The sequence below is a fragment of the Chamaea fasciata genome, unplaced genomic scaffold (assembly GCF_029207755.1).
Source record: "Chamaea fasciata isolate MVZ Bird 193981 ecotype frontalis unplaced genomic scaffold, bChaFas1.0.hap1 SCAF_17, whole genome shotgun sequence".
NCBI lineage: Eukaryota > Metazoa > Chordata > Aves > Passeriformes > Sylviidae > Chamaea > Chamaea fasciata.
In genome coordinates this window covers 7,499,328-7,519,550 of record NW_027094102.1, presented here as the reverse complement: position 1 = coordinate 7,519,550, position 20,223 = coordinate 7,499,328, and the positions used below count along the sequence as shown (strand labels likewise).

The 20,223-nt window shown below is 57.2% G+C and overlaps 1 protein-coding gene across 4 annotated transcripts; it reads left to right on the top strand.

Moving 5' to 3' along the window:
• Window positions 1-916: 916 nt before the first annotated feature.
• BCL2L1 (BCL2 like 1) lies at window positions 917-19,477 on the top strand. 4 transcript variants are annotated; one of them, XM_066199086.1, is made up of 3 exons: window positions 917-1,083; window positions 2,062-2,727; window positions 17,749-19,477. In XM_066199086.1, the coding sequence occupies exons 2-3, from the start codon at window positions 2,173-2,175 to the stop codon at window positions 17,884-17,886; spliced, it is 693 nt and encodes a 230-aa protein (XP_066055183.1). In that variant the 5' UTR covers window positions 917-1,083; window positions 2,062-2,172; the 3' UTR covers window positions 17,887-19,477. The 4 variants fall into 4 exon arrangements, with proteins under 4 accessions (XP_066055183.1, XP_066055185.1, XP_066055184.1 ...); XM_066199088.1 differs by lacking the exon at window positions 917-1,083 and adding an exon at window positions 1,221-1,245; XM_066199087.1 differs by lacking the exon at window positions 917-1,083 and adding an exon at window positions 1,522-1,822 and having other exon boundaries at window positions 2,067-2,727.
• The last annotated feature ends 746 nt before the right edge of the window (window positions 19,478-20,223 follow it).

Here is a 20,223-nt window from a genome sequence, read left to right as displayed (position 1 = left end):
TGATTGGCTGGACCGCTTGAGGACCCGGATCAGCAGCCGCCAAGCGACGCAGTTGCGCTGTACCCACAATGCTTGACGGGAAATGTAGTACAGGCTCGCACAGCGCCACAATGATCGGACGAGAACCGAACCACAACTCACATAACGCACTGCGGGACACGTTAGACCAATCAGAAAAGACGGTGCTTTGAGTGTCGTTCTGGACGGACTATCAGCGACTGGTGGGCGGGTCCCCGGTGCCAGTGTCAGCCGCGGCTGCGGGGCCGAGCAAGAGCCTACAGCAGCCGGCCTCTAGTACTGCGGCTTTATCCGTGTCTGCTGCCGGACTTCCTCCCGCTTCTCCTCAGCAGATCAGCCCTTCTAACTGCTAGGCCCGGGGAAGGCGGCTTCCACCGCCTGGTAAGCCCAGACAGGTTTCTCGATGCTGTGAGGAGAAAGTGCCCTTTGCACAGTCGCGTTATCGACCCCATGTGCAGCATAATCTTCCCCGTCGCCTTGGAGAGGGATGGGTAGCCAGCCAGCTGTTAACGGCGGGGCAGACCCTGGCTGCCACAGTCGCTTTCACTGCTCCAGCACTGCCTGCACAAACCTCCCCTGACAGCCCCGCCACGGGGTCCCTGAGCACTGTGGAGACACAAAACACCCCATGCTACTCCCGGAGTGCTGTGAAGGGACGGTGGCCGTGTCAGCGGCAGGGCCGTGCCCGCAGGGCGCGGCGAGAGCGGAGGCCGGAGATCACCCGGTCGCCTCCGCCAGGGGGCGCCAGAACGCCACCCTCCGCCCGGCACCTCCGCGCCTGCGCGCCGGCACAGCCGGCACGGCGCATGCGCACTGTGCCCTCGCGCCGTCCAACCGACGCTCCTCGCCCAGCCTCGAGGCGCCGTGCGCACGCGCACCGTCCCGTTGCTGCCCCCTGCCACCCTACCGCACCCCCCCGGCCGCTCGGCGGGCGATGTGGAACGAGTCCCGGGACTGCTGAGCGGGCCGAGGCCCGCCGGGGCTCCCGGCGACCTCCGCCGTCGCTGCCAGCCGGACCCGCGCGGCAGAGCCGGGAAGGACACGGACCCTCTGTCGGGCGGTGAGGTGAGGGGCGGGGTAGGGTAAACCTTGAGTGACACGCGGCTCAGCCAAAGGGAGAGGGCGCTGCCGGACCCCCGCCCCTCGGCGCTCTCCTGGCCGCTGATTGGCTGGCGTGTCGTCCGCGAGGGCGCCGTGTCGGCCCTCGTGCGCGGCCCCGCCCCCCAGGTACGGCGACCGGTGGGGCCGTCCGGGGACCTGGGGGGGGCGATGCGGTGACCGGGAAGGGGGCGGTTCGGGGGTCTGGGGGAAGCGGTCCGGTGGTGGGTGGGCAGTGCGGTGGCCGGGAGGACCGGCTACCCCCTGCGGCGCTCCCGCCTGCCGCTGCCCGGCGTGTCACCGTTCCGGCCCCAGCGGCAGCGCGCCGCTAACCGGGACTGGAATCGCTCCCGTAAGGACGCAGGGCCGTGTGGCGGCACCTCCGGTGGCGAGCGCTCGCCGGTTTTGAGAGATTTATTTTCTCCGCCTGCGGGGAGTGTGGGGCTTCGGGGCGGCGGGCCCACGGTTACCGTCAAACCGGGCCCTCCTGGGGCTGCCGTGATCCTTGGATAGCTCTGCCCGCCCGCTGCCATCGCTGCAGCCGTTGGGTAACGCCGGCGGAGGGGGCGGGGGCGCCGGGCCCTTTAACGGGCGGGGCGAGGCGGGGGCGTTGCTGTCGCGGTCCGGGCCGACCCGAAGCTTCAGCAGAACGAGAACCGCCTCCGCCCCGGCCCGCAGCCGGCCTGCCAGGCGCAGCCCGCACCCGGTGAGATCTGGGGTCTGCTCGGAGCGAGCCTGGGGGTCCCCGGGGCTCGAGGCTGGTTTCCGGGGAAGGGGGTGTTGTGGTGGGTTCTCCGTGCGGCTTCAATCTGGTGGCCCTGAGCCTCGGCGTAGAGCTGCGGGGTGATCTCAGTATAATGATAAGCTATCGGTGGTAATGGCGCGGGTGCATCTAAGAGCTGTGGCATTAACCGTTTCGGTGCCTCTCTCCTCCTCTGTGCTAAGGTCAGATGTTTCCATCGGTCGCGAAGAAGAGGAGCGGAGTCGGAACCTGCTAAGTGTTGATCTGCTTGTGCTCCAGACCATGGACTCATTGAGGGTGTCCCAGGTGTGAAAATGTACAGCAGTAACCGGGAGTTAGTGATTGACTTTGTTTCCTACAAGCTCTCACAGAAAGGATACAGCTGGAGTCAGCTGGAGGAGGAAGATGAGAACAGGACTGACTTTGCAGGGGAGGAGGACGAGGTGGATGGCGTCCTCAACGGGAGCCCCTCCTGGCACGCGCCTACCAGCCACATAGTGAACGGAGCCACCGTGCACCAGAGCAGCCTCGAAGTCCACGAGATCCGTCGAGCAGCCGACGTGAGGCAGGCGCTGAGAGAGGCAGGGGATGAGTTTGAGCTGAGGTACCGGCGGGCGTTCAGCGACCTCACTTCCCAGCTCCACATCACTCCCAGCACGGCGTATCAGAGCTTTGAGCAGGTAGTGAACGAACTGTTCCGCGATGGAGTGAACTGGGGCCGCATCGTGGCTTTCTTCTCCTTCGGAGGAGCCTTGTGCGTGGAGAGCGTTGTTAAGGAGATGCGGGTATTGGTGAAACGCATCGTGTCTTGGATGACCACGTACTTGACCGACCACTTAGATCCCTGGATCCAGGAGAATGGCGGATGGGTAAGAACACCTCTCTGTGGTGGGGGTGGCTGCCCGTGCCCTCCCTCACTCCGGGCTGGCAGTGGGGCTGGTCAAACCGGAGTGCAGTTCTCTGCAATGTTTGTGCTAGAGCTTGTCCTGCCCCTTGCAGAGAGCATAAAAGGAGTGTGTGATCTTGCCCTCTGTGCTCTTAACACTCTGTTCCAAGAGGGTCAGTCCACCCTGTTGACACAAATAGTTTGTGCCCAGATAGGTTTTTCTCCATCCCTGCTTTCTCTGCATCTCCCTGAATGTTATGTAAAAGACCTGTTTTTCCAAGAGCCTTTGGAAATCTAATGTCATCCAAGCTTGTTCTTCAAGCAGAGCCCTGCCTCTGGGGCATGTTCCCGGTGTCATTAACAGCAGGGAGTGGAGCTTCCTCCTCTCCAAGCCAGTGCTGTGGTGGGCTGGCTGGTGGTTTGCAGAGGTAACAGCTACTTCTTCATTCTGGAAACAGCACTTGCCTTGCTCATGGTTAAGTGAATCCCACAGCAGATCCCGGTGGGTGGGTGGGCTTCTGGGACTGTCTGAGCTGGTGTGGTGGGAGCCGGAGCTGAGGTGGAGGCAACCTCTGTGCTGGGGAGCTGCTGAGCCCGCAGCTGCTTTTCCCTTGGCAGGGAGCAGTGCTCCCAGCTGCCCCAGCAGCAAACCCTGGGAGCTCTCAGTGGTGAGGTATTAACATGAATAAGCATTTCTTCAGGAAGCATTCTTGAAATGCCGGGTCCGGCTGTGCGGTGCAGCCTGGGACTGCCGGCGGGAGGTATATGACCTACAGATGTCTGAGTTTTCATTTTGCTTCTGCATCATAGTGATTCCCTGCTGTTGTAACCTTTACTGGTTCCCACTGGAAAGAGTTCATGCTGTCAGCATTGGCATCTAAACAGTGGGGGAATTGCCTCCTTGCTGGGAGCTGGGGCCTCTCGGCCCCCTTCAGCTCACAGTCCATCGGCAGAACCCAGCATTTTGGGAAGGGGACAGGAGCGTTTTAGCCCAACGTTGTCCTCTGCACCTTCCCGACAGAGAATAGGCTCTTGTGAGCTCCCCGTGTCTGGCCAGCAACGCTGGGGACCCCGGAGAAGAAGGGGAGCTGGTGCACCCAGGGAGAGGGAGCTGGTTCAGGAAGGGTGAAGGAATTCCAGGAATGTGACCGCCCTGGGGCACTGCCTGGGTGGGGCTGCTCAGGCAAGGAGAGGAGCTTGGTTTCGATTAATAACCCGGGTTCTGCTGGCCATTTCATCTGGCTGTATGTGGCCCATTAGCTCTCTCATCCTGCAGATAACCCTGGCCAAATGCAGAGTTCTTTCCCCCTCCCTCTGCTTTTGGCTTTTAGAGCCACAGATTAGTCTTGGAATTAAGTGATCAAACTGAGGTTTCCAAGCTAGTGTAGCTGTTGCTGTTAGTGACGGATTGGGCTGTATCCTGGAGACCTAGGCGATAATGCAATCTGATTTTTTGTAAATGAACTCTCTGGGGGATTTAGATTAAATCACTGGTGGAAAATCACTGGTCCCTGCATGAGGGGAATGAAACACCTCCTCCCTCTGTTCCCCACCCCCAGCCATCACGATTCAGACTCTTCAATTTTTTTGTGTCTGTCTCTAAATTAATTGTTTGGAACAAATATTTGTTCAACAGATTGCGGAAGGGTCAGGACTCCTCTCTATCTGACCCGCCCACCAGCTCTCGCTTTGAAAAGCGCCGGTTCCCACTCAGGGGACTGCCTTGCTCTCTTGTTCTAACCTTGAACCGAGCTTTTAACTTCCCTGCCCAGGCTGTGCCGCTGCCTGGTCTATGCTGGGAGCTGAATGGAAGCCAGGCAGGGTGGTGAAGGACAGAGTGTGGGAAGTCCACACCACCAGCCACCAAAATACCAGCACTGGGCAGTGTTGCTGCTGCCAGCCTGTTGCAAACCCTGAGTACTCGTTTGACATCTTGGCTGTAGCTTTCTTCCACTCTCAGCTTTCTTCATGTCCCTTCCTGGAGGCAGCCATGCCACTCCACACCAAGGGATAGAGGCCATAAGAGCTCCTGAGTGCCTGACGTGTGGGGCGTGCAGGGGGATGCTTTGCTTTCCGTCTCTCTCGCGCGATTCCAGCTGCAGGGAGAAAGCTGCTGGCTTTCAGCCAGCTCTCCCTGCAAGAGGAGTGCCACCCTGCCCTGGCTGTGATGGAGTCGTCCCTCTCCTGCCGCCCTATTTGCACAGGGAGTCTGTTTGGTGCATTGGAGCTGTTAGAGCCTGTCCCATTCAAACAAAGCACTCCCGAGAGGTGCAGCAGGCAGGTCCTGGTGAGAGAGATGCAAGTTGTGGCAGGCCTGCTTGGCAGGCCCCAGGTGGTTTGTGTTTTGGAGCACTGCAGCACTTCTCTTCCTGGAAAGCCCCTCTGAAAGAGGGAAGGAGCATGGCTCCATAACAAGTGCTGCACAGCCCAGTTGTGTAGGAAGCTCTGTTTCATTCCCCACCAGGGGAACAAAGGCAGCATAAGAGGGCCATGGGGTGCTAGTGCCTTTGGAGGCTGCTGTGTGATGGGCTGTAGCAGTTCTCTTGAGAAATCAAGTTTTGAGGCAAGGGGAAATAGTAAATCTTGCTTCATAAAGTTAACATAGGAGTGTTTTGTCACATTTACTGGCTCTGCCTTGGTTTGCCCTCTGCTCTGCAATCTGGCACTGGGAAAACAAACAAACAAGAACAACCCAAGGGGAACATTTAATAAGCAGCCAGAAGAGAGCTGCTGCCTTGGCAAGCCATCACATCCAAAATAGAGGCTTTCCTGGGGCAGTTGCTTTGACCAGGACCAGGTCCCACTAGCTGTGAAGCTGAAATGGTGATGCCAGTTGGGCTTGGGAGTCATGGAGGGAGAAATCTGGTGAGTGGGAAGGAAGGTGGGGGAAGCACAGGGTAAACAGGAGAAAGCCTGGCAGGCAGAGATGTACTGACCGTGCTTAATCTGTTTGAGAAAGGAAAGTGAGCAGTAGTTCCTGCCTGGCTGTGACCCTCCAGTGCACGACAGCTTTTCCTTCAAGGCTAAATCCACATTCAGAGTGGGATTTTATGGAGGGTTTTCTGCATGAGCTTGGAGTTAGATCTGTGGATATAGTGTCAAGAGGTTTGTGGGGCATATGTTGAGGACCAACATGAAGGGGCTGTGTCAGGCTAGAACTGAAAGTAAATAGGATCTTTAGTACCAGTCTATGATGCATGAATCCCTACAAACTGTACTAGGCTGATGGAGAATGAACCTCTTCTGGCTCAGTGCTTCCTGGGTTCTCAGTTGACCGTGACCACACAGTACTTGGTGTGGTGGGACATGTGTTTTGTCACCCTGCAGTGGACTAGAAGCTTGTGATTCTCTTTGGGGAAAACCCTTTGAAGATGTCAATATAGCAAGCTCATTTTTATCTTTTGAATTTTTTTTTCTGAATGGTAGGAAATGACTCAGCCTGTGTCATATGACAGCACACAGCTGGGATTTCGTCCTGTGCTCTGGCTCCAGGCTCCTCAGTGGTTTCAGGCTGAGTTAGACTTTGATTCTCAGCTCTTTGGAAATGGTTTTTGGCCTCGCGCCTTGTGTCCCAGGTGATCCTGCACAAGCTGTCCCTGCCACTACCACATTTCCTGGGAGTGTGGTTTGCCAGAGTTCTGCCCTTCTGAGTGTTACAGGTTGGGTTTCGGGGATGCCTCAGCACTTCTAATCCTGTTTGAGATCACAGCCATCCATTCCACGTGTTGGTCAACGTGCAGCAGAACTGACTCAGTGGAAGTGACTGAGCATAGCCAAGGCCATGCTTTGCAGTCTTGAAGATGAATCTCATGGCTTCATCTCAGGCTGAGAGAACTGGGGTTGTTCAGCCTGGAGAAGAGAGAGCTCCCCGCCAGTGCCTGATGAGGCTTCAACTGAGCTGGAGGGGGACTTTGGGCAAGGGCATGGAGTGACAGGACAAGGGGGAATTCCTCCCCACTGACAGAGGGTAGAGTTAGATTGGATATTAGGGAAGTTCTCTGCCCTGTGAGGTTTGTGAGACACTGGCACAGGTGGGCCAGAGAAGATGTGGCTCCCCCAATCCCTGGAAGTGTTCATGGTCAGGTTGGATGGAGCTTTGAGCAACCTGGTCTGTGGTGCTCAGCTGTACTATTGCTTTGCACTTTGTCCTTAGTAATTATTTTACAGCCTTAATCCCTTCACAGCTGAGACGATGGCCCTGCTGTCATCACCTGCACGGGGTGAAAAAAATACTGTCCTCCTGCCAGTGGGGTTCCCCATGTCCCTTCTCAATTCTAAATATTCCTCCCTGGCTGTGGGACCTGCCAACAGTGTCCTGTCTGAGGCTGTCCTGCCTGGAGCAGCCAGCCCAGGTAGCTGTATCCTTACTGACTGCTGGAGATCTGGGCTCAGTGTGCAGATCCCTGGCAGCTCCTCACCCAGCCTTCGACCTGGGAGGCTTTTCTGCAGTGCTCTCCAGGAAATGCCATTGGAATGACTTCCACTGCAGCTTCCTGCCCGGCCCACAGCAGCATTCCTGCCGCTAGACCAAGAGCAATGCAGAGGCTGATTTCAGAGCTTTACTCTTTACCCCCTTTACTCGTTCTCCTTCTTTGGGGCCCTGCCTGTTTTCCTTGCTGCCTCTCGGTGTGTGGTGCAGTTTGATTACGTTCCTTAGATCTGTGATTACAGCAGGCGCCTGGAAATCCAAACTCCTGCCCTTGGCTGGCTGTGGCTCAGAGCAGCCCACTTAACCCCGGGGTCTTTGAGCGAAAGGGATAGCGTTTCCTTTGCTCCCAGGGGAGCCACTGGCAACTCTGATTCGTAAAGCACTCTGAGGCTCTTTAATCCGAAGAGCTGAGTGTCATTTAAAAAAAGACCTGTGAAATAATTAACAAACTGTTTCTTGCTGCTCTGTGTTCACAGCTGCTCTCAGAAATGTCATTCCGCCTGCTCATCCTGCTCCTCTCTGATGCTGGAGCCGGGTCCCTGGAGCACTGCCCGGGGTCTCTCCCTGCTTCAGCAGCAGTGGGGTGTCCCAGCACAGCAGAAGGGGTGGGTGGGAGCTCTCTTTTTCCCCAGTGGAAGCTGCAGCTTATACTGTGTGTGTCTGGGCTGCTGTGCCTGATTTCCGTGGAGCTCCGATATGGTTTGTGTACATGGTTTCCCCCTGGGAGCAGCGACACGCCTGCAGCACACACTGAGTGCAGCTGAATGGTGGTGTGGTGCTCTGAGACCTTTGCTGAAGCTGAGAAGGTTTGGTTTCCTTTGGTTTTTACCAAGCAGCTGGCGGCTGTAAGCACAGTCCCATCTTGACATTACAAGGAGTATTTCTCTAGCAGCTCTTTCCCCACTAGCTGTAAAGCCGGAGTATTCCCAGGAGAAGCTGGGGGAAGGGAAAGGATGGATATCAGTTGGTGAAGTGTTGCAGACCTGCTGAACCAAGAGGCGAGGGATTAATGGTGGCTTCTGCTGTGGGAGCAGAACGGGGCTGGGGGCAGCTGCTCTGTCCCCTCTGGGGGACCCCAGAGCAGCCAGGATGTTGACCTACCTGCTGATTCAGAGCGAAGGTATTCATGCGGGTGGCTCTGCCTCGCAGTGGCAGGAGAGCAGCCACTCTCCTCCACCCTCCACTCTCCTGCTCCACCCTCCCGCAAGGGAGGGATGTTGCCCTTAAACACTATTGTTCTGAGCCACTGAAGATTAACGCACAGGGAGGAGGGCATGAAAGGGGAGTCCCTCAGTGCCCGAGCACCTTCTTGCTTTACTGCCCTGACCTTCAAGAGGGAAACTTCCTCCTCCCTGCTCCTCAACTGGAAGGATGTGCAGAGGGGTTCTTGGTGCAAGATCCCTCTGAAGTCCTGCTCCTAATCATCCTTGAGAAGCCAAGAGCTCAAGTTAGGGAACATGCATCCCAGAGACGCGGGAGAGCTTCTCCCACAGTGCACCCATGGCGGGGGGCAGTGGGGCAGGCTCAGGGCATGGGCTGGCACCCATCGTGGTCAGGTGGGGAGGAGGGTTACTCTACCACAGCAGAACAGCCCAGTGGAACGAGGGTGCCAGGGGCTGCTGGGAGGCAGAGCCGTTAGCAGATGGCTCCAGCTGGGCTTACCGGAGAGCAGGTGTGGGTTTCGGGAGCAGCCTTTTAAGAGAGATGTCAGTTTTGAACCCGGGAGGCTCAAGGGGCTGAGCCGTAGCTGCCACAACTCGCATGCTGGGGAGCTGTGACCTAGTTGTGCTGTAGAAATGCTCGGTTTATTTTTTATTTTTAGGTATTTTGCTTATTTTATCCTCATGTTTAATTTAGTTAGCAAAAAAAGAATCAGAGGGCTGAGCAGTGCTGGGAAGGACTGCCTGCAGGCGGGAACGCCCGCTGCAGCTCCGTGCAGCCAGCATCTCTCCAGCCGCCCGTGTCTTCTCTCGGACACGTGCTCACGTGTACCAGCCCAGTGCTGTCTCTCAGGATCTCTTTAATGGGAAACCCAGTGCACTCAGCGCTGCTGCCTGCCTCCGGGGTAGCGAGGGAGGGAGGGAGGAGCGGGATTCGGAGCGTTAACCAGAGAGGCTCCCGTGGCCACAGGGACTGTTTGAATGTTGTGCTGTAACTGGTCTGCCTTCCTTCTGCTGCTGGGAGCAGGAAGCTGGGGGAGCTTGGTGTTTCAGGGGGCTTTGGGCTGGTTACTTTTTCGACTGCTGCTTGTCTCTGTACTGGCACAGCATGCCCAGGGAAGGGTAATGGGCTGTATCTGCAAAGAGGGAAGTTTCAGGGGGTTGTGCGATTCCCTTGGGGAGAGCTGTTTGAATTTATTGCATTATCCTCCTTCCTGCTCAAGCTTGTGTTTCAGCTGTGTCTGCAGACGTAGCTGCTGATTTAAGTAGATCCAATTAGTAGCTAGCTCCTGGCATCAGTATCCTGCTTGGGGAGATGAGCCCCGGAGATGAGGAGCCTCCAGTGGGAGCAGGGCTGGGCTCAGCCTTTCAGCCCCCGTTCCCGATCTAGGATGGACCCAGAGTTCTCTGGCTCACAGCCGTGCACCTGAGCTCAGAGGGAAACAGAGGCAGGTGTCCTGCTCCCTGCTCTGCCTGGCCAAGAACAAAGAGCAGGCAGGTTCTTCCTACCTGGTTCCTACTGCTGCCAGACAGGTGCTTTTAAGAGTGAAATCAAATACTCCAAAACGTGACAAGCTGGCAGCAGGCAGGGCTTGGAGCCGGAGCTGCTCATGCTGGGCCTGTGCAAGGGGCCTATGGTCAGAGCTATGCAGTGCCCTGGCTCTTGGCGTAGGGCTCGAAAGGGAGCTGCTGGAACTGGCTGCTTCCTGAAGGAGCATGGAAGGGGTTTCTTTGGAAGATGAAGGGCTCTCTGTGAAGCTGAGAAGAGATCTGGGCTGGCATGGAGCTGGTTTGGTTTGAATGCAGCTCATGCCATGATCAGGTGGAGCAGGACAGCTGTCTACATTGCTTCTTTGAGCAGTACCATCCTATTTGCCCATCTCCCTGGTTTGTGCCACACTTGAGGCTGAGGAAGACTGGGGACACTACCAGTGTTGTGTAGGGAGCACGTCTGGTGGCAGTACGTGGCATTACTCTCTGTGTGTGATTCGTGGTGAGCTGGCTCAGGGTTTGGGCTGGGTGTGTGTGTGGCCCTGGGTAGTGCCTGGGTGACATATGACTTACATTTGGAGAAAATGAGGTGTTGCTACCTGTAAATCAGCCATCATGGAGTGTTGCAAGTGCCTCCAATCCTATACTTATATGGCTCACGAGTGTATTAAACTGGCTGGAGAGCTAATGTCTTTTAATAGAGCAACTGACCTCATTTAGAAGCTTCCAGTGCACCAGCCAGTGATTATTTCATGCAGCAACATGCATGGAGGAGCCCAGGGCAGAGCACAAAGTCTTCTTCTCATGCTGCACTGCTCTTTCTCGTGTTTGCTGCATCAGCTGCCTACTGCGCTTCCTGCCCTCAAGTCAGCAAGGATTTTGCTAAAAGGGACTTTGTGGCTTGAATAAATTGAGATTTTATGGAGCTAACAGGAAGTGAAAACAGAATGAGCACATCTTCCTCCTCTTCCTGCACCTCCACCCTTTCCCCTTTTTCATTCAAGAGGCATGTAAGAATTACAGCAGCCTCGTGAGGTGCCAGGGCTGAAGTGGGAAGTGGTAACACAGCTTGGCTGTTGCTCCTCGAGGATGCTGGTGGACGAGTGGCTGAGGCAGGGGCACCAGGCAGCTCTTGCCTAGGATCCTTCTCTGGAGACCATCCCTGCACCCAACCTGGCTCCTTTGAGCCCTGGTAACACCAACATTCCCTATGGGGGTGGGTTTGGTGAGGCTCACAGTGCGGGTGAGGACCAGAAAGAGCTGTCAGCATCGCCCACTCATCCCCTGGCAGGAGGGAACGTGGCTCAGCAGCCGGGCACACGTGAGCATGGCACATCTCCCCGGCACAGGTTTCCCCACGGTTACACAAGGGCGCGATTGCACAGGAGCTCTGACGTCCAGGAAGAGCAATGACAAGGTGAAAATTGAGCTCTGTTCCCTGGGTGCCGGTGGCCCTGCCGAGGTGCTGTCCGGCACAGTGAGCTGGCCATGGCGCTCTGCTCGGCGGCCCCGCGGGCAGCAGATAACCGGGACAGGAAAGCAGGAGCCTTCCCTGCCCCCCGAGCGCGCCCCTCGCACAAAGGCTGCTCTGCTGCGGGGCTCAGACACCATCTGTCCGGTGGGGAGAAGCATCAGAGAGACCGTCTTTCCTAGGACTATTCCACTTAATGCCCTTTGGAAAACAATCCCATTCCCAGCAGGTGCTAATCTCTTGAGTGGATCCGGCTCAGCCAATGTGTTCTTCGCTGTGCCTTTGTACCAGAGCCCTGTCTCCTGCCATCCTTGCCTGCCCTGCCCAGCGGGCCCGGTGCCGGTCAGGGCTGCGGCACCTTCGGGAGCCCTCAGCCTGGTTAGCTCTGGGAGGAACACTGATGAAAGATGGATGCAAGTGGATTAGTCATTCACATCGTCTCCGGCTTTAATACACATGAATGTTTCAGCAGATTTCTGGAACGGAGAGTGCAATTCCCTGCTCTCCATCTCGTGCTGTGCACAGCAGTCTCCCGGGGCAGGGACGGGGGTTACAGCTGTCACCGTAGCCTCTTTCATGTATTTGGAAAACGCTGGAATTGTGCTGAATGGTGTGGGGTTATTGCAGGTTCCCTGGAGCCGGTGATGAAACCAGTTTGACAGAAGGCTGCCGTGGCAAGGATTAGGGCTGGAATGTGCTAGTGAGGGTTTGTTTCTGGTTAGAAAAGAGCTGGCTCTGGCCTGGGCTAGGCTGGAGCCCCGCAGGTCTGTTGGGCTTTGGCCCAAGGGACAGCCTCCCTGCCGGTCCCCCCCACTCTGCAGCCCCACAGCAAAGCCTGAGTGAGAAGAGAAAGAAGAGGGGATGTTCTTATTTAATTGACTCTTTTGAATTTGTGGCTGCCTCCTTCCCAGTCGAAGGTTTCAATGACTGCCCTGAGATTTGGGCAGGGACAGCACCCCAGGGTCCACAACACCCCAGCACCAGCTCCAAGGGCAGGAAAGGCAGGAGAGGCGGTGGGTGGGTGGCATTCCCTGCCATTGTCATGGAGATCAGCAGCTGCTTCCCTGGAGGTCACCATTTGCATAACAGTTAGCGCTGAGTCTCTGGAGTATTTGCACCTGCAGCTGCTGTCCCCAGCGCCCCTTCCTCTCTCTGTGTCCCAGAGCCCCTTCCCCACCCCATTCTGAGCCTGCCTGAGGTTGCTGGTGGAGACCAGTGGGGTGAAGCTGCAGATCTTTTCTGCCCAAGGAAGGGGGATTGAAACTAGATGAGCTTTAAGGTCCCCTCTAACCATTCTAAGATCTGTGTTTCTATGGAGATGGTCAGACCTGCCTTGGATGGCAGGTTCCCTTGGCATGCTCCTGAGTCAGGTGCTCCCCTTGACCCCCACTGCCCAGCACTGCAGGCAGTCCTGTGACCTCTGTGATCACACTGTCCCTGCTGCCCTCCTTTCAGGGCTGAGTGTGGTGGGGGCCACACATGGATACAGCCTCAGGGGGAGCAGGGCAGAGGGAGAATCTCTAGGATGTCTCTTCTATTCATATCGCAAAGGGACTCACAGAGCTGTGTTTACAGGATTCCCAATGCCTTTGGGAAGACTTATGTTTTCTTTTATTCTTAAAGCTCTCAGCTGCCTTTTCCCCCCTGTGTTTCACCTCCAGGTTCACATATGCCAGCCCCATGTGGTGAGCTGGCAGCCCAAAGGGGCTCTGGGAGCAGGTTGCTGTCGATGCAGGGCTTTGTTGTGGTCTGTGCTGAGCTGCTGCTTTTCTTTTTCCCTCCTTGTCTTGCTGCTCAGCACAAAACTGTTCCCAGCATCTCATTAACAAATGTCTGGTCACCCAGATGACTCTGCTCCCGGCCGGTGGTTGCTGTTAGACCTCTGAGCAGGAACACAGCTGTGCTTACGGTGAAGGTAAAACAGAAACAGCCTTGTTTTCAAGGGAAACATTGCCTCGTGATGAGAATGCCTGGGTTGGGAGTCAGATGCTGTGGCTCATGCTGCTGGCTCTCACACAGCTCTGGAAAAGGCACTTAACCTCCCCATGGCTCTGTTGATCCATTTGGGAACAATGCTGACTTATCTCAAGGGAGGTTCTGGGGAACCAGCTCGTTTTTGATAAAGCACATCAGGATCCTTGGGTTGGAAAGGCTGTTGTGCATGCTGAGTGGGGGGCTGGAGGTATCTGTCTCCCTGGGCTGGCTGGAGAAGCTCCAAAGCTCCTGCTGGAGTCCCAAGTCTCCATGTCAAAGTTTGACCGAGTTCAGCTGAATACTCCTAGTAGAGCCTGGCTCTTCTCTGCTGGTTTTCAGAGCTTTGTCCTGGTATCTCAGCAACCTCCATACCCCTCACCCCCTTGTGCAGGGCAAGCTTTGAGATCCAAACTGCCAGAGCCTTCCCCTCTCCCCTCTCCTGCCTCACCAGAGGCCAGATGGGAGTTTATTGCCCACATCTGCTCTCTTCACCTGCCCTCATGGCTCAGTGCCACCGAATCCTCTTTCCCCAAGTGCTGGGGCTTATCTTGAAAGAGGAACCTGCTCTGCTCAGCCTGAATGGGATCCAGCAACTGTTCTCCCTCCTGCGCGGGCAGCACTGGTGAATGAAACCAACCAAACAAAGGAGAGCCTCAAATTTTAGTTGTTCCCCTTCCCAGGCCAGGATGTGAGTAGTGTCTCAGCCAGAAGACGTACTTCTTTAGCCTGCTCTCCCACCTGAGGCAGAGCGCTTCAGGTCAGACCTGCTCCGCTTGCCTTTTTCCTACAGGGTTATGTGTGGGCACTGGGCAGTGTTTAAATGGTTGCTGCATCCCCCACAGTGCTGGGCTGCAGTTTGGGGCTCTGTGAATGTCGAGAGAACTTTTGGCACTGCAGAACCTCCCTGCCCCAGCTCTGCGGGGTGGTAGACCCTGACTCTCCAGGTTCTCTGCCTCCTGCAAGCAGCTTGTGCAGCAGGTGGGAAGCATTCCCTGCTCCAACTCCTCCAGCAAGTGGTTTTTTAGGCTCCAGCGAGAAAATGTGGATTCCTTCCCCTGCTCTGGGGAGGAGAGGCAAAGGCAGGGGATTGACTCTTGCATAGGAGTAAGATCTCTGCTTCCTCATTGCCTGCTCTGGAGCATCCTCCTCTCGGACGTGTCAGTCACCCGGGGTGGGGAAGGGGATGTGACGGGCGTTCTGATGGAACAGCCTGTTCTCCCGGGTGGAACAGGCCCACGGATTGAGACACTGACGTGCTGTTGCTACCACAGTCCTTGTGATCAACTCAGGAATTCCAAATATTTCCTCTCAGATAAAGGTGACTGGGGGAGGCCAGAAATATCTGGACTTGTCTGGGCAAGCCTGAGATCCAAACACCAGGACAGAGAGGTCAGGATCAGTCCTGGGAGTGCTGGGCTTCAGGTGCAGAGCGGCCGAGGCCCTGGATGGTGTGGGAACAGAGCAAGCTGCTTTTCCCTAACCTTCAACCCGCCCCCAGCATGGGCAGGGAGGACGCTCCTGCCTTTTTTCCCACTCCCTCTGGCCTGGGATCTAGTTCCCAGGGGACACATCTGGGATCAAAGTTGTGCAGAGACTGAGCTATCACAGCTCCTAGGGTGGTTTCCTCCGGGAAGGGCAAGGCACTCTCCTCGGTCCCCTACAGCCCCCAGCTGTGGCTCCAGCAGCTGCTGCTCCCTTCCCAAGGGAAGGAGAGGGGCTGACATCCCCTCCCTGCCTGTGCCGGGCTCTGGCTGTGCTCCTCTCTGTCTGTAGCACCCGATAGCTCTGCATTCACTGTGCGCCATTTATCTCTCCTTCAGCAAACACTTCCTTTTCTTGGAAGCAAGGGCTTCTTGGAACTGCCTTTCCCCAAGCTCGGCAGCACATGCCATGGAAAAAGCAGCATGGAGAACCGGCTGCCAGCCCTCCTTGGCTCCCTGCCCTGCCGAGGGGGGCCTCTCCTGGTGCCTGCCCCACGGAGAGGCTGGCTAGATGTGTGGCCCTGTCCACCACTGCAGCCTTCCTGGCCCCAGTGGGGACGTCCCTGCTGTGGGTCAGGAGGAGCCTGTGGAGATGTGTGGGACTCTCAGTGGGGCAGTGGGTCCTACTGAATCCCTGAGGAAATCAGATTTTCTGGGGAATACATCACAAGGATGCAGCTGCCTTCCTCCATCTGAGCATTCTGCTGCCTCAGGTTGTTCATCCCAGCCTCAGAGCAAGTGGCTGGGATGTGTGTCCAAGGGAAGGACCATCCCTGGAGTGAGGGCCCCTGCACAGAGAGATCAAAACATATGCTGAATTGGAAGATTCAAAGATCATCAAGTCCAACTCCTGGCCCTGCACAGGACTGCCCAGCAATCCACCATATGCCTGAGAGCGTGGTCCAAACACTCCTTGAACTGTGGTTCAGGCTTGGTACCATGACCACTGCCCTGGGGAGCCAATTCCAGTGCCCAACCAGCCTCCTGGTGAAGAACCTTTTTCTAACATCCAACCTAAATCTCCCCAGACACAAATGTTGTAGGGGTGGTGTTTTTTGAACCTTCTGCCCCAGTTCCCTGTGCCCTCCATCCCTACCAGCCTGCTCTCAGTTTGCTGCCCCTGCCATGGCCTGCCGCAGCTCCATGCCCATCACCACCTATCAGCAGAGGGATTTCCTGTGCCAGAATTCAAAATATCTCCTTCTTGGGTTTGGGCTCTGCTCCTGTCCCTCTCCTCTCCATCATTCACTGTTGCCTGGATGAGCGGACTGGCAGCAGGCAGCTGCCCTCTCCTTTCTCCCTGGACAGTACCTGCCTGTGAGCTCCATCCTGCCCATTCCTGCAGGGCCAGGACACAGTACAACACCTCCACAGATCCCGTGCCAGCTGGCAGGCATGGTGGGAAGCAAGCTGCCTTCTGCCACTCTGTGTAGGTGGTGGAAGTCACAGGGATGACTGTCATACCCCTGAAGAGGACTCTAAGTGAGGTGGCAGCAGTGACGTGCCCCACGGTGAGTTAGCAAAGTCCCTGTGTCCCAACACTGCCCTTGGGTCTGTGACTACCTCCTCATGGTCATGGGGTGTGGAAGGCAGCTGGGGGTGGTGTCTGGTGAGAGATGGAGAAGAGCTTTGGTGGCAGAGCTGAGTGCTGAGGTGCACAGCTTATCATGGACCGGATCCCCTGTGGTGGGGAGCCCTGTGGCCATGGAGAGGGACACAGCCCAGCTCCCTGGGAGTAAGCATGCAGGTCTGCTGCACACCCTGCTTTGAAAAACTGTGTGTGAGCTTGGTCATAGGTATGGGGCAAGGTGAGGAGATACCCCACAAGCTGTGACCATCCTGGGGCTGTTTGGTGGGAGCTGGGAGACTTGGCACCGTGTTCCATGGAAGAGAGGCACCTGGATGCCAGCCATGACCTGGGCACCAGACTCCTGTAACCCTGAGGCCGCAGGCTGTGGGCAGGTGTGGGAGGCAGAGTGCTGGCATACCAGGCAGGCAGGAATGCTCCCCCTGCCTGCACAGAGGCCGTGACGAGGCGTGACAGCGTCAGCCGGGCTTATCTCTGCTTTCCCAGAGCAGCCGAGTTACTGGAACTGCACTCACTTATCAGGGAACAGGGGATCTTGCTGGGAAGATGGGCTCAAGGTGCGACAGCATCAAGCCCTTGCTGACGCTGAGCTGCTGGCGATCCCCGAGCCCGGAGCTCGCAGCTTCCTCTCCGTCCAGCCCTGCACCTCCTGCTCAGCCCTGATAAACCTGGGAGATCCTGGGTCATGTGTTTCCCTGCTGCCTGCCCAGGGACCCCTCCTGCCCTGCTGTGTGCAGCTCAGGGACCCCAACAGCTCTCCCTATGATGGGCTGAGGTCTTCCCAGCTCCTGCTGCTGCTGGAGATGAAGGGCTGGAGGCAGCCGGCTCAGACGAGCTGGGCTGGAGTGACTGCATTCCTGGCCAAGCCTTGTGCTTGGCCTGCTATCCTGAAGCCGTGGGAAGGCAGTAGATTGGTGACCCAATGTCTGCCTTTGCCACAGGGATTTGTGAAATCCAGCTCGTGTTGTGGAGTAACCTGCAATGGCCAGGATGTAGGAATGGGAGGTGGGAGGCTCCACTGTGGACACAAAATGACTGGGGGGATGCATGGTGTGGAATTCCGTAGCCATGGGCACCAGCCCTGCTGTTGCTTCCACAGGCCTTAGCCAGGGAATGGAGCCCAGCAGGTTCCCACTGCAATGATTTCTATCACACTTGGATGCTAATTTTAGAGAGCCAAGAACACGTGATGCATCCCCTGCCCTGCCCGCGTGGTGTTCTCCTCGCAAATCCTTTCTGGCATCCTCTTCTCTCATGACTGTGCTTCTCCCCTTGCCCTGTGTGGATGATTCAGAGCGAGGAAGCACAAGGCATCTGTCATCAGCCTGGTCCCCACCACCGCTTTCCTGCCAGCCCTTCCCTCTGCGCTCCGCTCGCACCCCTGCGCTCACCACCCTCCTCTTTCCACAGGAGCGCTTTGTGGACCTCTATGGGAACGATGCTGCTGCCGAGGTGAGAAAAGGCCAGGAGACCTTCAACAAATGGCTCCTGACCGGGGCGACGGTGGCCGGAGTGCTTCTGCTGGGATCCCTGCTGAGCCGCAAGTGAGCCGCCGCCGAGCCCCCCGCAGCCAGGACGGCTGCGCCTTCACCGCCACATCCACTACACTCCGCTCCCGAGCACCACCACCGGCACCGGGGCCGCCCCTCCATCCCGGCCGAGCACCTGCTCCATGGAGTTTTCTCCCTCGTGCCGCCAGCTCCTTTTATTGTAGCCCGTCTTATTTACTGTTCCGTTGTGTTTTAAAGGCGCTGAGGCCAATGCAGCACTTCAGCCACCGGCTCCCAGCGCTGGGAGATCCAGGCAGCTGGGGGGGGCACAGGCTAGAAGGTGTCCCAGCCCTGCAGGGTTCTCTAGATAATTTGGAAGAGAATAAACAGACTTATTTTTGCATGTGTGAGTGCGTGCGTGTGTGTAGATGTGTCACTAATATAAAGTTCCCCAGCCAGAGCAAGGGTCAGGCTCCATGCCCCCGTCTCTGGCATGCTCAGGCACCAGGAAGAGGCAGGCTGCCTAGCGGGATGGAGCTTCCCTGCAGCATCCCTATCCTGTCCTTGCTTCTCCAGTGGCAGGAGGAGCAGGAGGAAGAGGCAGAGGCCAGGGGTGAGGAGTTCTGCCCTTGGTCAGCCCTGCGTGAATTCCTTTATCCCCACACAGTCAGTTGCTGGGAGCTGTGGCCTGTCCCAGATGAGGATGGTGTGCCAGGCCCAGGGCTGTGCGTGGTTTGAAGGGTTCTTTGTCCTCTTCCTCCTCCTCACTCCAAATGTAGATGGCTGTGGGACAGTGCTCATCCCTTCCCAGCCTGCTCCTCTGGGCTGGCAAAGGAAGGAGGCAGGAGAGGGGGATAGTGCTTGCCCCTGGCACAAGGGGCTTTGCAGAGAGCTGGGGCTGTGGTGTCCAGGAATCCCGAGCTGGGGATTGGAAGGGTCAGGGGGAGCACCTTCACATGGGTGGCAAAGCCCAGGGAGCAGATGATTCATGGGATGAGCGGGGAAGCAAGCCCAGGGGAGATGGGAGTAGAGCTGGCACTGGCTCCACCTCTGGGGAGCCTCTCTGGGGACAGTAGGAGCTGTTGGCCTCTCCGCTGCTGTCCCATGTTCCCAGTCCCGTAGTGCAGGCAGATCCCTGTCCCCATGTGTGGCTGTGACGGCTGCATGCAGTGACTGAGGTGTCTGGCTTCCCTCCCACTCATCCCCGTGCTGCTCCTTCTGCTGCTGGAGCAGGGAACCTCCAGCCTTTGAGCTGAAATTAGCTTCCAGAATAAACGCCCTCATCCTTGGGAGCCCACCGCGGGCAGACACAGCTGTCCACAGCTTGTCCGTGTACATACGTCCCGCGCTCTGCTGTACATATACGAGTAGTTTTTAATTCATTTGTGAATACTATTAATGCTATTTTTGTTATCTTGTCTGTCCGTATTTATGTGTGGGACCGTGCTCCCTGCAGAGGCCAAGCTGGGATGGAGGTGGGGGGAGAACCGGAGGCTCCGGGGGGGCTCACTTGGCCACTGAGCACGGACTCGCGCTCCTCATGTCGGACCCGCTCAGATCCCGCATGGGGAGCACGAGGATTAGCATTAGCCCATTGAGCGCTTCGGTTTGCAGGTGGAGGTGAATCCACAAATAAATTTGTCATTCGAGCTGCTGGTGGTGCTGTGGTCTTTGCAATCATTGGGAATTTGAGCAACTTTGGACCCAAAGGAGTTGGCTTCAGTGGGATGGATGGATGGATGGATGGATGGATGGATCAAGTCCTCTCCTTTCCCAGGGAAGCATTGGGGTGCTCCAAGGGCAGTTTGCTGTGGTTCAGAGGGATGGTGGAAGGATGGGGTGGCACTAAGCAGTGATGGGGACAGGAGAGCCCAGGGCAGACTCTTAGCTGGGCTGGGGCTGCTGGTTTTGGGGACATGAGCTCAGCACCCATAGTCACTTTGGGAGGAGGAGGGCAGGGGACTCACAGCCTCACTGGGACCCAGAGCCCCCCACAGTCCGGGGTATACGCCTCAAAAGGGCACCTTCCCTTTGTGCCGGGGCTCGTTCCAGCACGGTTCGGACCACACAAACACTTGGGCTTTTTTGGGATGCTGCAAGCGTGGGGAACACCGAGCACCCCACATCGCTCTCACGGCAGGACACGGTCAGCTCAGCCTTCCCCAGACCCCCTCCCCTGTCCTTTCCGGGGAACCCCCAGAGCAGAGGGGCAGCGGCCGGGCCCGGCGGGCTCTGTGGGCTGGCGGGACGCGATGGGAGCCCGTGGACACGAGCACCATCCCGTGGGCAGCGGGAGAAGCTGCCGCGGAGCTGCGGCCGCAGCGGCTGCGGGGAGCGGGAGCACGGGGACCCCCCTGACCAACACAGCCGCGAGGTCTGGGGGGAACCCCAGTCC